This window comes from Lissotriton vulgaris, chromosome 8, assembly GCF_964263255.1.
Source record: "Lissotriton vulgaris chromosome 8, aLisVul1.2, whole genome shotgun sequence".
In the NCBI taxonomy this organism is placed as follows: domain Eukaryota; kingdom Metazoa; phylum Chordata; class Amphibia; order Caudata; family Salamandridae; genus Lissotriton; species Lissotriton vulgaris.
The window spans coordinates 1,573,102,774-1,573,115,068 of NC_141696.1; the positions used below are offsets into that span (position 1 = coordinate 1,573,102,774).

The following is a 12,295-nucleotide window of genomic DNA, read 5'->3' on the forward strand; positions in this document are numbered from 1 at the left end:
TCTGTGCCATGTCTTCCCCCAGCCATGATGCAGTTATGAAAAGTAAGTCAGGTTCTGTTTCTCTCCATAGGTTGAATATTTGGCACTTGTTTTTTAATTCAAACTAGTTTTTATTAGTAGGCAATCTAAAGCATGTTTGTTAGAGGGTGGTGTGAGTTTGTGCTGGAGTAGAGTGAGTTTTGTCTTTTGAAGATGTGGGTAGTGGGTTGTTGGTGTTAACTGTAGGAGGACAGAGAAAGCATTGTTTTTGTTTATTGTTATCTTCCCTAAAAGGTTTAGAAGACATGTTTTGGGTCTGCATGTGTGGGTGGTGATGAGTCTCATTGAAAGTGAGGGATTGGACTGTGGAGTTGTGTCTGAAAGGTAGACTTATTGTTCCATAGACATGGGGATGCCAGGTTATGAGCAGTTGTGGAGTTCTTTTCTTTCACGTATATGGAGCTGGAAGGTGTACGGGATAGGGATGGTTGTGGCTCATGGCGGTCGTGATTTATGGCTCTGAATACAGCACAGGAAGATAGATAAATGAGTAAGTCCTGTGGTGTGTTTGTAGATTGAGTGTTTACTGTATTTGTTGCATGGAGAGTGTGAGGTAGAAATGGGTTTCAATGTGTTATTTATGTTGGTGTTGAGAGCTGAGTGAATGCTTGTAAGTATATTGGGATGATTGGGTAATTTGAACGTGTGAGATTTTGTTGTGATGCATTTTGTGAGTCTATGGTTTTGTGGGGTAGTGTTATCTGAAATGTTGGTAATTACTTTAGATGTGGGTTTTGAGTGTGATGGACTGGTGATGGGTATATGTTGATGGAGAGGGGATTGAGTGTGAGAGTATAGTCTCTGTGTAGTGTGAGAGTGGGTAAGCAGGGGTTTTGAGAGACAGTTGTAGACTGAGTAAGGGATGATTTTGCCTTTTTGGTGGAGGGGAGTGTTGAAAGAGTGTTGTCTTTGAACGAGTGCGAGAAGCAGGGAAGGGTTGTGTGGTAAAGTGTTATGATAGAAGGTTGAAGAAAGGGTGGAGAGGGGTGACAAGATCAATGTTAGTTATAGACAGAGGGTAGTGGAAGGATTTTTTATGGAGAGGGTGGGAGTTTGTGAAATTGGAGGTGTGTGTTTTGTGGGTTATTAGTATATATATATTTGGTTGTGTTGCAGCTTTCTAATCTTCTAATCCACAAGCTGTCTGGGAGAGCAGGTTGTGTGGTGGTTGGGGTTGTGGTTTTCTATAAGTATGTGGGGAAGCTAAGGGTAGAGGGACTTTTGGGCCTATAACTCATTCACAGCAATAAGGGGCACGACCACTTGCCAGCTCCAGTCCGTGCCGTCAGCCACGAGCACTGACGTGTCCATTTATTTATACTCCCCGGTCCGCACCCGGCCCTGGGAGTTGAAGTGGCAACATTGTATAGTACGAGCCGTGTGGCTCACTGCATCTGAGATGAGGGAAATGGAGAAGAACAAAATGGGTCAGCTGCTGTAAATGTCAGCCAGCGGCGGGCAGACTACACAAATTCACAAACGTTTATCATCAACACAAGCACAGTTTGTCACCACAATCGCTGCTATTTAGCTCTGAAAATGCACTTTGATTACAGTCTAAATAGTGCACAGCTATTGATCTGATGAGCACAACTCAAGTAGTCAGAAGTCGCCTGTGAGTGGTAAAAGCAGGGGTCAGAGAGCGCAGAGGGGAAGCAAGCAGAGAGAAACAGAGGCTGTGAAAAGGGGAAAGCACAGAAAAAAATGCGAGCATTAACCCCTTCGCCGCAGGGCTAATTACCCCGCGGTGCTGGGGAGAGGGGGCAGCGCCACAGTACTTGTGACGAGCTCGGCTCATCACGCTGCACGGTGGCGCTGTGCTCATGACGAGCTGACCATGCCTGTTTCCGTGGAATGCTCAGCAAAGCAGGGGAATTATCCCCGCGTGTGAGCGCCGCGCGGGTCATGATGAGCTCAGCTCGTCATGAGCACAGCGCAACCGTGCCTCTTGAGCACGGAAGGTGTTAAATTGAGTATGTATTGGGGCGGGGGGCAGTTCCAGATCACACAGGGAAAGAGTGCAAAGAGAGATAAAGGGGGAGAAAAATACGGGGTGCAGAGTATAGAATAAAGAGAGGAAACCGCCCGTATGGAGCGAAAGGAAGGGGCTTTCACAGACTTTAACGGAGGAGCCACCACTGCAAGAGATGGCTGTTTTCCAGGTCCAAGTCCCTATTTGTGAGTTTGGCGGGATCCTCCATGCGGCAAGTTATGGTACCTACCGCCTGAATTGGGATTCTCAGATGGGCGGTAAACCCATAGGCAATATTCCCACACTTTCTGAGTTTCCTGGGGAAATATTCATCACATAAAGCCTGGTCGAGTGTGTCCTTGCAAATTAGCGCAGAGTGGGGGACTTCCCCGCAGTACTGCTGCGGAAATGACTTTGGCGTGAATTCCTCATTCTGCACGAGCACCCTTGGCATTGTGCTATTATAATAACGCACCCTTCAGTCTCAGAATTGCATGCGGTCCAGCATCGGGGTCCGTGACTCCCAGAGTGAGGTCTAAACCGTCTAAATAAGGATCCCCCCCATATTCCTGTTCCCAGAGCTTTAAGTGGGCTGGGTCTGTCCGAGTCTGAGCGCCGGCAGTTATTTTCAGGGGGCCTCGAAACTGGTCTCTATCGGGCTCTATTTTTGGGCCTCGCCAAGGTTAGTCCAATTTCTTTTTGTAGGTCTTGCCTGGCGTTAGCAGCGTGTATGCGCTGCTCTCGCCATACAAGGGCCTTTTGGAATCAAAAAAGTTTTATAAGCAACTTAAAGCCCCGCCCTTGTTTTCAATTGGCTCACTTCATGGTTTTGTTAAATGCTAGTGTGATTGAAAACCGGGCTTTGGGGTTACCGCCTTGTCCACTTTTAGGATGGCCCATGTGGACAGGCAGATGCCATCTTTGTTTTCCGTGACGAAGCTGGGTGTGCTCCTAGCTTGTTTACTGGCTTCGAGTTGGAAATTGTGCTTCTTCATCCGTGTAACCCCAGCTCGTGGCTAAGGTCCGCTTCTCTGGTGATAATGTCCGTGTCCTGGGGATACCCCGTTTGTACGCAGCCGATGATCAGACGTGCACAGAGACAGTCCCCAAAATCAGACGTTGTGTCACAGAAGAATCCACGATTAGAGAGCTGGCCTCTTTCAGATGCACTTGCCGCTTCACCACTAGGCCACACCTCTGGCTGTAGCTGTGCAACACTAGACAGACAGACGGCCACGATCTTTATTTCTGCCTTTGCAGCGCCCTCTGTCTCCTTTCATTTCTCTTTTTCTTCACTCCCCATCACACCCCTTCTGCCTCTTCTTTTTACTCCTCTTCATTTCCTTCTTTTCGCCCTTTGCAATCTCTCTTCTCCGCCTCTCTAGTCTCTTCTTCCTCCTCCCTCCAGCCCCTCTGCACCTGGCCCTTGCACAGGGTTTTGAACATCTGTTTTCTCTGGGGTCGTGAGGACTGACAATCCATCTGTTGTGAACTCTAGCGTCCATGGTGCGACTCTAGGCGCTCTACACCGACAGTTAATGCGCATTCAACGGGTTTTCAGAGGTTCCCTGAAATCGCAGGGGGGCGGGGGTTTATAGAGTGTCCCTTAAGGGAAGTCGCACTTCATTTTAAGTCTTGCACGAGAAAGAACTTCTTTCTCAGATCGGAGGTTGTTTGTGAGGCTCTGGGCTTATGTACGTGATGGCCTCGCGCTCATTGTGGAGGCATTTCGGGTGTGTTGTTAGCGTTTATCTCGCTGCAAATTCAAGTCCCGTAAAACAGCGCAGATTGATTCAGGTTTGTAATTTACAAAGCTTATCTCGAAACAGTTCAAAAACGTTCAGAAATTCCAGTCACACCCATGCAGAGGAAACTCCAAAGGTGTCATAACATGTAATTAATGACATGTACCACATGTGCATATTGCACTCACATGTATTTGTAGCTATTGCAGTTGCATGTAATGTAATGTATGTAACTATTACACTTGCATCTAATTACGTATGCCTATTACACTTGCATGTAATTAATGAGGTAACACGTGTACATGTTGCACTCACATGTACTTGTAACTATTGCACTTGCTGTAATTAAAAATACCCATTGTACTTGGATGCAAGTGTGTGTACCCATTACATTGGCATGCAATTAATTACATGTACCACGTGTACCTATTGCACTCACATGCACTTGTAGCTATTGCACCTGCATGTAGTTACGTATTGCTATTACACTTGCATGTAATAACATGTACCACGTGTACAAATTGCGGTCACATGCACTTGTACCTATTGCACTTGCATGTAATTAAATGTACCTAGTGTACATGTGTGCACGTAATAACTCCTTGCACTATTGCAAAGTCATTTTCATTTTTATTTTCCCACGGAAGAGTACATTTGGAGAAATCCCATCCCACCGCGGCCCCAGTATGATCAGTGGTATTTCTTGCCCACTCCAATTTTGTAAACAGGTTTACTCCTGCCCTTGACAGGCATAAGTCTCCGATCCTCTTGCAAAAGTTTGACCGGGCTTACAGTAAGAATGTGCACAACCTCCCCGGGCCTTGGAGGGGGGTTGTTACCACTTAATATTACCCCATACACGGGTACTACTGCACCAAAGTAAATCTCTACATGTGTAAACCATGTTATGTGAATAGCAAAGTAGCATCACACTAGTAAAAAAGTTTGTGGGTCAGTCATTAGACATTTTGGGTCTTATGGCTAACACAGTTGCAGGAATTGAGATCAAATTATCCGACTTAAACAACCTAATAATAAAAGCACAAAAGGAAAAAACGCCAACTTGCATAGAATGCACATGTACACCAATAATAAACAAACTAGTACTCATACCGGAAGTTGTAAATACAATACTGGAGGACGCTAAAGAAGCTATTAAAAAAAAGAAAGCGGGTAATAGTAACGAGGACGGATACCAAACTAATAAAAAAACAACTTTACTAAACAAACAGGAGGAACTGACAAAATTGTCTAGTGAACACAGTAAAGTGACTAATGTGATTAACCAAGAGAAAACAAACCATGATATAAGTGAAACCAAAGTAAGAAAAAAATCAGGAGACTCTTCAAATAAATAGGACATAGAAGATGAAGACTTGGGAGCTTTTGAACTACCAAAAAGACAAAAAATGAAACTGAGGAAAGCAAGAAACAGGGAAAAATAGGAAATTTTTACGCAATCAGAAATAGAATTAACTACACCGTTTATAGAAACTGAAAGAACTCTAGAACTCAAATATTGTGGAACTACAAATGCTTTGGATCAAAAGAAAAAAAAGAATAAAACATCTAGTGGATGGGTCAACGTGATGCCCGGAACAAAAGCGGCAAAAAACGCTGAAGGAGAGGAGAAATACTAAGACATCTTCTCTAAACCATCCACAACCAGTTCCAAACAAAGACAGACCGAAAGAAACATCACTAATTTAACTGAACCTTCCGACTTAACCATCGGTCTAAGTGATGTCCAGCAAAAAATAGAAAAGGTAGCACAAACAATAAACAAAATTAAGGCTAACGGTTGCATAATAAATGATCTCACTCTTCCAGGAATTCAAATCAACGAAACACAGAGTAAGACAGAGGGAAATAATGCAAGGCCGTCACAGGAGTTTGGAACTATATCATCTAATGAAAATGACTCACAGAGGCACACGCGTCTATCAAATCAAACTACGAATGACTGGCATGAAAAAAACTCGCACAGTCAACCTATAACTTGTAACATACAAGATGTCCTCCCCGAATGGAAAGGAATGGGGAATACTGGACTAACGCCAAATTGCCCCATAAAGAAAGAAATAACGGATGGTTTGATTTATGAAAAAATGCAAGATAATTTAGTTATTATAAAAAGAGGTCTGAGTAGGCAGATTACCTACACAGAAAATGGAAGAAAAAGGGACAATATAAGGGATGTAATGCCACAAAAAAAAGGACCGTACAACTAGTCCTTAAGCCACTATATGAATCAGGAGGCCCTCATGACATTCTTAATAGAGGACACATCCTCCGACTAATGAAAAATCTACCAACTCTTGCAAGAATAACAACAGAAGATATTGAAACAGTGGGCTTTCAGGCAAATCCTGATGGCGCACTGCCACTAACACTGATAACAGTACCCATCGGGCCAATAGCGGACTCTATCCTGAAAGAGCACGGATGCTTTCGTGATTGGGGTATATTGATTAGTCAACCCCCGCCAACACTCTATCCGACACCCCTTTTAAACACTGGAAGCAATACAAAAAAAAACCAGTCCAGTGAAAGGAATCCAGTTTTCTCCATATTAAAAAATCTGTTGGGGAAATCAAACAACAAAGTTAGATTCTGTTCGATACCATTAGAGAAAGAGAACACAAAAGAGGCAAACAAACACTGGATTATGGAATCCCTCCATGGAACAAAGGATAACTGATAAGACCAAGTGCAAGATAAGACCACTGCCTTTACAAAATTGAAGATATGTTCATGGAATATAAATGGGATCGGTGGACAAAGGAAGGAAGCTAAAATCCGAGGATTTTCAACTGAAACTTAAATAATATTACTCCAGGAAACTTGGTCAATAGACCCATTTATGTTGAAACATCACACAGGATACTTTGAACCAGCGGTTAAACATCAGAAATTTGGACGCCCCTGTGGAGGGTTAGCAATATTTGTATCAAACGACCTAGAAGCAAAGCATGAGTTAATCTATACAAACAACTTAAACCTTCTCACACTAAAAGTTCGCTATAAAGCTTGTAAAAGTATGCCTTGTAAAACCTTGACTCTCTTAAATGTATATATACCACCAAAACGGACCTCAAAGAAAGAGATGACTACTGCCCTAAATGAGCTTTTATTGGAGCAAATTTTGGAAGACCCTCTGGCAGATTATATTGTAACAGGGGACTTCAATATAAACTTGCTAATGCCAATGGTACGGAGCGACTTTGTTCAATCGCAAAATCATCAATGGGCAATCCCTGACCCTATAACGGAACCTAAAACCGATACTCGACAAAATAAAATAGGGATAAACCTGGTGAAGGATATGGAAGCACTGGGCCTTAGAATATTGAATGGTAGATTTCAAACGGACTCCCCACCGGCTTGCTCATTTCATTCTCAAAGTGGTACTTCACGAATTGACTACACGCTGACGTCTTTATCTACCTTTAACAAGGTCACATCTTATACCTTGAATAAAGTTAAGGACAGTGATCATAGCCAGCAAATTATTGTGATAAATATATTGTGCCCAAAATCTGAGACCTTCCAGACAACCCCTGGTGAGATCTGTACTATTAATTACAAGAAACTCATATGGAAATCCGAAAATTCGGAGGAGATCGCTGGATGGGCAAAAAAACTAGTGACAGTATCCATGGAAGAAGAAACAAGCATAGACCTCATGGAACGATGGGAAAATTTCACCCAAAAAGTAGTCACTAATAACACTAAAATATTAGGAACACAAAGAAGGAAAGGTGTGAACATCAATACAATGGACGGGAGAGAAAATTACATCTTTCTCCCATATGCTGTAAGGAAATTGAGACGTACACGAAATCGGCTGAGGAGACATTTAATGAAGTCGCCACATAACAACGAATTAGCTGCTTTACTGAGAAATACAAACAGCAGATTAAAGAATTTGATTTGGAATGAAAAAAACAAAGCCAGACAAGACCTGTGGACAAAAATATTCCACGCAAGCACATTGTCAAATTCAAGGGAGTTCTGTAGACTAATTAACGGCCTAGCTCGACCGAATAAACACGGAATTGGAACCAGTCTATCCGAAGAACAATGGGTGACGTTCCTTAAAGCACATCTAAATCCAAACCAACCGTCTTTGATGCAACGTATGGTCGACCCAAGTTCCACAAAAGTTGATAAAGTAGGAGACAGTGAGATCCTAATAACCAAAAGTCAAGTAGCAAGCCTAATAAAAAAACAAAAAGACGGCGCCCCCAGACCAAATGGCATTCCTTTTGCACTTTTCAAAGAAGCTCCTGAATTCTGGTCAATCTATCTAACAGATATTTTTAATGATGTTGTCCAGAGGGAACAAATCCCGAAATCATGGAAAGGATCGCTTATAACCCCCATATTTAAAAAAGGGAACTGGCAACAACCAGAAAATTATTGCTTAATTACCTTGCAGGACACGGATGCAAAGCTGTTTGCTGGAATTTTATTGGCGAAACTAACTGATTGGGCAAAAGAGAATCAGGTATTACCCCCAAATCAAACAGGTTTCATCAAAGGCCTAGGTACGACCACAAATCTTTTAACATTAACAATATTAATCAAAAAAGCAATGTTAGCTAAACATCCTTTATATCTGTGTTTCGTAGACTTTAAATCTGCCTTCGATTGTGTTGATAGAGAACTTTTATGGGTCAAACTAACTAAACAAGGTATATCAGAAAACCTACTAAAGATGATAAAGCTCTTGCACTCCGAAACCTGGGTTAGAGTTAGGACGGGTAACGGCTCAACATTGACCAAAATAATTCCAACATCGAGTGGCCCCAAACAGGGGTGTGTGTTGGCTCCCTTACTCTTCAATTTATTTTTAGCTGACCTTACCACGGAATTAAACACAATTAATGCCCACCCCCCAAGGTTAGCTCAAACTCAGATATCGAATCTATTATACGCGGACAATGTCATACTTTTAAGTTGTACAAAGGTGGGGATGCAACGACTGATTGATGGCATCTCTAAATACTCTGAGGCAAATGGTATGCCCATAAACGAAGCCAAAACCAAGGTGATGGCAATTACAAAAAACAAACGAACAACACACACACACAAATGGATCCTGCAAGGAAAAAAATTAGAGCGAGTAGCTGACTATAAGTACCTGGGAGTAACGTTCAATGATAACGGCAAGTTCGAGACTCAAAAACTCAACATTAAAAGGAAAGCAAACACCCTCATTGGTGCATTTAGATCAATTCAGAGAACCATTGGAGACTTGTCCTATCGCCCTCTATTAAAAACAATTGCAGCAAAATTACTGCCAACTCTAACGTATGGCAGTGAGGTGTTCAACGGAAAAGACGCAGAGATCATTAACACCTCAGTTGCTAAAACGTACAGAATTTTATTTTCTCTTCCTAAGAATGCTTCTCAAGCCCAAGTGCGATTGGAATTTGGGCTAAACAACCAATGTTGTGCAAGGAAAGGGAACACAATGAAAGTGTGGAATAGAATAAAAAACGATCATGACAATGAAATGTCTCGTCTACTGTGGCTTGAAATAAAAAATTACCGGTCGCTAACTGCCAGCTCTTACTTAAATCTAGCAATTGAAGAGTTTGGTATAACACCTATCTGGAACACCACTGTTGCGCAGGAAAGTTTCAAAAAAGCGGTAAATAAATTAACTGGTTATCTCTCCTTGATAATGGACAAAGACATTTTTGTTAAACGAAAGCACGCATGGCCAATTGTGAATGGCTTAAAAAAAAGAAGATTCAAACTTACCTGGAAACTTCATGGTCAAAAAAAAACAAGCAAGTTTTTATGAATGCTAGGTTTGGCCATTTTCCGGGTTTATACCACTTGGCACCATGGAAACGATCAGACAAAAACTGCTTATGTAGACTATGTAAGTCATGTCAAGAAGTCATCTTACACTTATTGTGTCTTTGTCCTGACTTGAAAGTGGAAAGAAAAAGCACACTCAAGAAAATGTTTAATGAACGTGGTGTTAGGACTTGTAGGCAGGCACTAGTGGCAAGCTTAAACCCAGATGACTTGCCAATGAACTCAGCTTTTGTTAAATTTCTATTTATGGTCCAAAAAAAGTTGGAAGCTTGTACTTGATTAATTTATGAGAAGTGTGAATATGAACCTATTGAATTAACCAAAAATCCAATTTTAATCCATTGACTTTTATATCAGATTGATGAAAATTATTTGAACATATGGATAGTTTTTATAATTTTTATAACTGCAAATGTTTTACCTGCTTTTTGTAAGATTTTAAGTAATCAAACAAATAAAAAAATTATTATTATTAGTAGTAAAATGGTTCGTGGGTCAGTCAAACTAAACTTACATTCAAAATAGCTTAATGGTCGGAGCCCTCTAACTGCCACACATTGCATCACTCGTAATTTACATAAAAGGTTCCTTGGGGGATTCACCCTATACATCCAGTGACAGCAAAGCAATCACACAGGGCGGATCCTTTTCTCTAAGCAATTTAATTTGGAATCTTTTCATATTCTGTGTTTATCTTAGTCTGGGAAGGACCCAGCCCTTCCGGACCTATGTTGGTTACGAGTAGGTGTGAAGATTGCGCCACCTATAGCCCCTGCCAGCGCTGCCAATAAAAGCACCACAACTGTGTGAAGAGCAGCTGCTGTTTGTGCGTTTTATTGACGACTCCTGTTTCTTCCATTGAGACTCCTTTATATCCTCTTAACGCTACGCTTTAAACTACTACACACATAACAATCACAATTCGAACAACATAAGGACACAACATATCACATACAGCCACTCAATAAGACATAGCTAAAATACATTACCATTAGCAAAGCAAATGGCTTTAACTTAAACAAAGGTCAGACTATTGCATTTTCAATGCTTGTTTTAATTGAACTGCAGTGAGAGCATGCACATAGCTCTCTACTGACAAGTGGAGACGTCGTACCAGGTGAGCCGCGTTCTAGGGGGAAGGGCAATCCTATAAAGAGAGTGTTTTCCGAAGGTAGTACAATTGGAGGGGATGTTCCTAAGCACACAATGCCAGTTATCTTAATTTAGACCACGCCCCTACTTGGATAGGCCACACCCCTTTAAAAGGTTTGCCCCACCCCTTTTAGAGCACCCCCCCCCCCCTGTTTTTTTCCCACTTAAAGCCCTGCCTGTTCCATCTCCTGAGAGTCCGTAACATGGCTTTAAATGACCAGGATGTGTTTGTTTTATAGAGACCACGACCGCCATCACCACAGACGTCACAGTGAACACGACAACCAAACCCACTAAGAACAGCACAACCGACGGAGGTAAATATACCAAAGAAGGACAGGTGTTCAGCCCCTGGTTACAGCAAGGAAGGTTGGTCAAACCTATCTGAATGTATCCAAGGTCTGGTGTAAGTCTATTTCAATGTATACCAGGTCTGGTGTAAGTCTATCTGAATGTATACCGGGTCTTGTGTAAGTCTATCTGGATGTATGCACAGGCTGATGTAAATCTATCCAGGTGTATGCACGGTCCGGTGTAATTGTATCTAGGTGTATGCACGGTCTGGTGTAAATCTATCTGGGTGTATGCACGGTCCGGTGTAAATCTTTTGGGTGTATGCACAGTCTGCTTTAAACCTATCTGGGTGTATGCATGGTCCGGTGTAAATATTTTGGGTGTATGCACGGTCTGATGTAAATCTATCTGGGTGTATGCACGGTCCTGTGTAAATCTATCTGGGTGTATGCACGGTCTGGTGTAAATTTATCTCGGTGATGCACGGTATGGTGTAAATCTATCTGGGTGTATGCACGGTCTGGTGTAAATCGATCTGGGTGTATGCACAGTCTGGTGTAAATCTATCTGGGTGTATGCACGGTCCGGTGTAAATATATCTGGGTGTATGCACGGTCTGATGTAATTGTATCTAGGTGTATTCACAGTCTGGTGTAAATCTATCTGGGTGTATGCACGGTCTGGTGTAAATCTATCTGGGTGTATGCATGGTCTGGTGTAATTGTATCTAGAAGTATGCACGGTCTGGTGTAAATCTATCTGGGTGTATGCACGGTCTGGTCTAAATCTATCTGGATGTATACACGGTCTGGTGTAAATCTATCTGGGTGTATGCACGGTCCGGTGTAAATCTATCTGGGTGTATGCACGGTCTGGTGTAAATCTATCTGGGTGTATGCACAGTCTGGTGTAAATCTATCTGGGTGTATGCACGGTACGGTGTATATCTATCTGGTTGTATGCACGGTCTGGTGTAAATATATCTGGGTGTATGCAAGGTCTGGTGTAAATCTATCTGGGTGTATGCACGGTCTGGTGTAAATCTATCTGGATGTATGCACGGTCTGGTGTAAATCTATCTGGGTGTATGCATGGTCTAATGTAATTGTATGTAGGTGTATACACGGTCTGGTGTAAATCTATCTGGGTGTATGCATGGTCTGGTGTAAATCTATCTGGGTGTATGCATGGTCTGGTGTAATTGTATCTAGGTGTATGCACGGTCTGGTGCAAATCTATCTGGGTGTATGCACGGTCT

At 42.2% G+C, this 12,295-nt stretch overlaps 1 protein-coding gene across 2 annotated transcripts in view; it reads left to right on the forward strand.

Moving 5' to 3' along the window:
• The window catches only part of LOC147700450 (pregnancy-specific beta-1-glycoprotein 7-like), a 225,266-nt gene that overhangs the window by 106,487 nt on the left and 106,484 nt on the right, over positions 1 to 12,295 (forward strand). For both annotated transcript variants that reach the window (XM_086935863.1, XM_086935864.1), the window contains exon 6: positions 10,983 to 11,060. In XM_086935863.1, the coding sequence (XP_086791989.1) occupies positions 10,983 to 11,060 (78 nt within the window). The remainder of the gene's footprint in view (positions 1 to 10,982; positions 11,061 to 12,295) is intronic.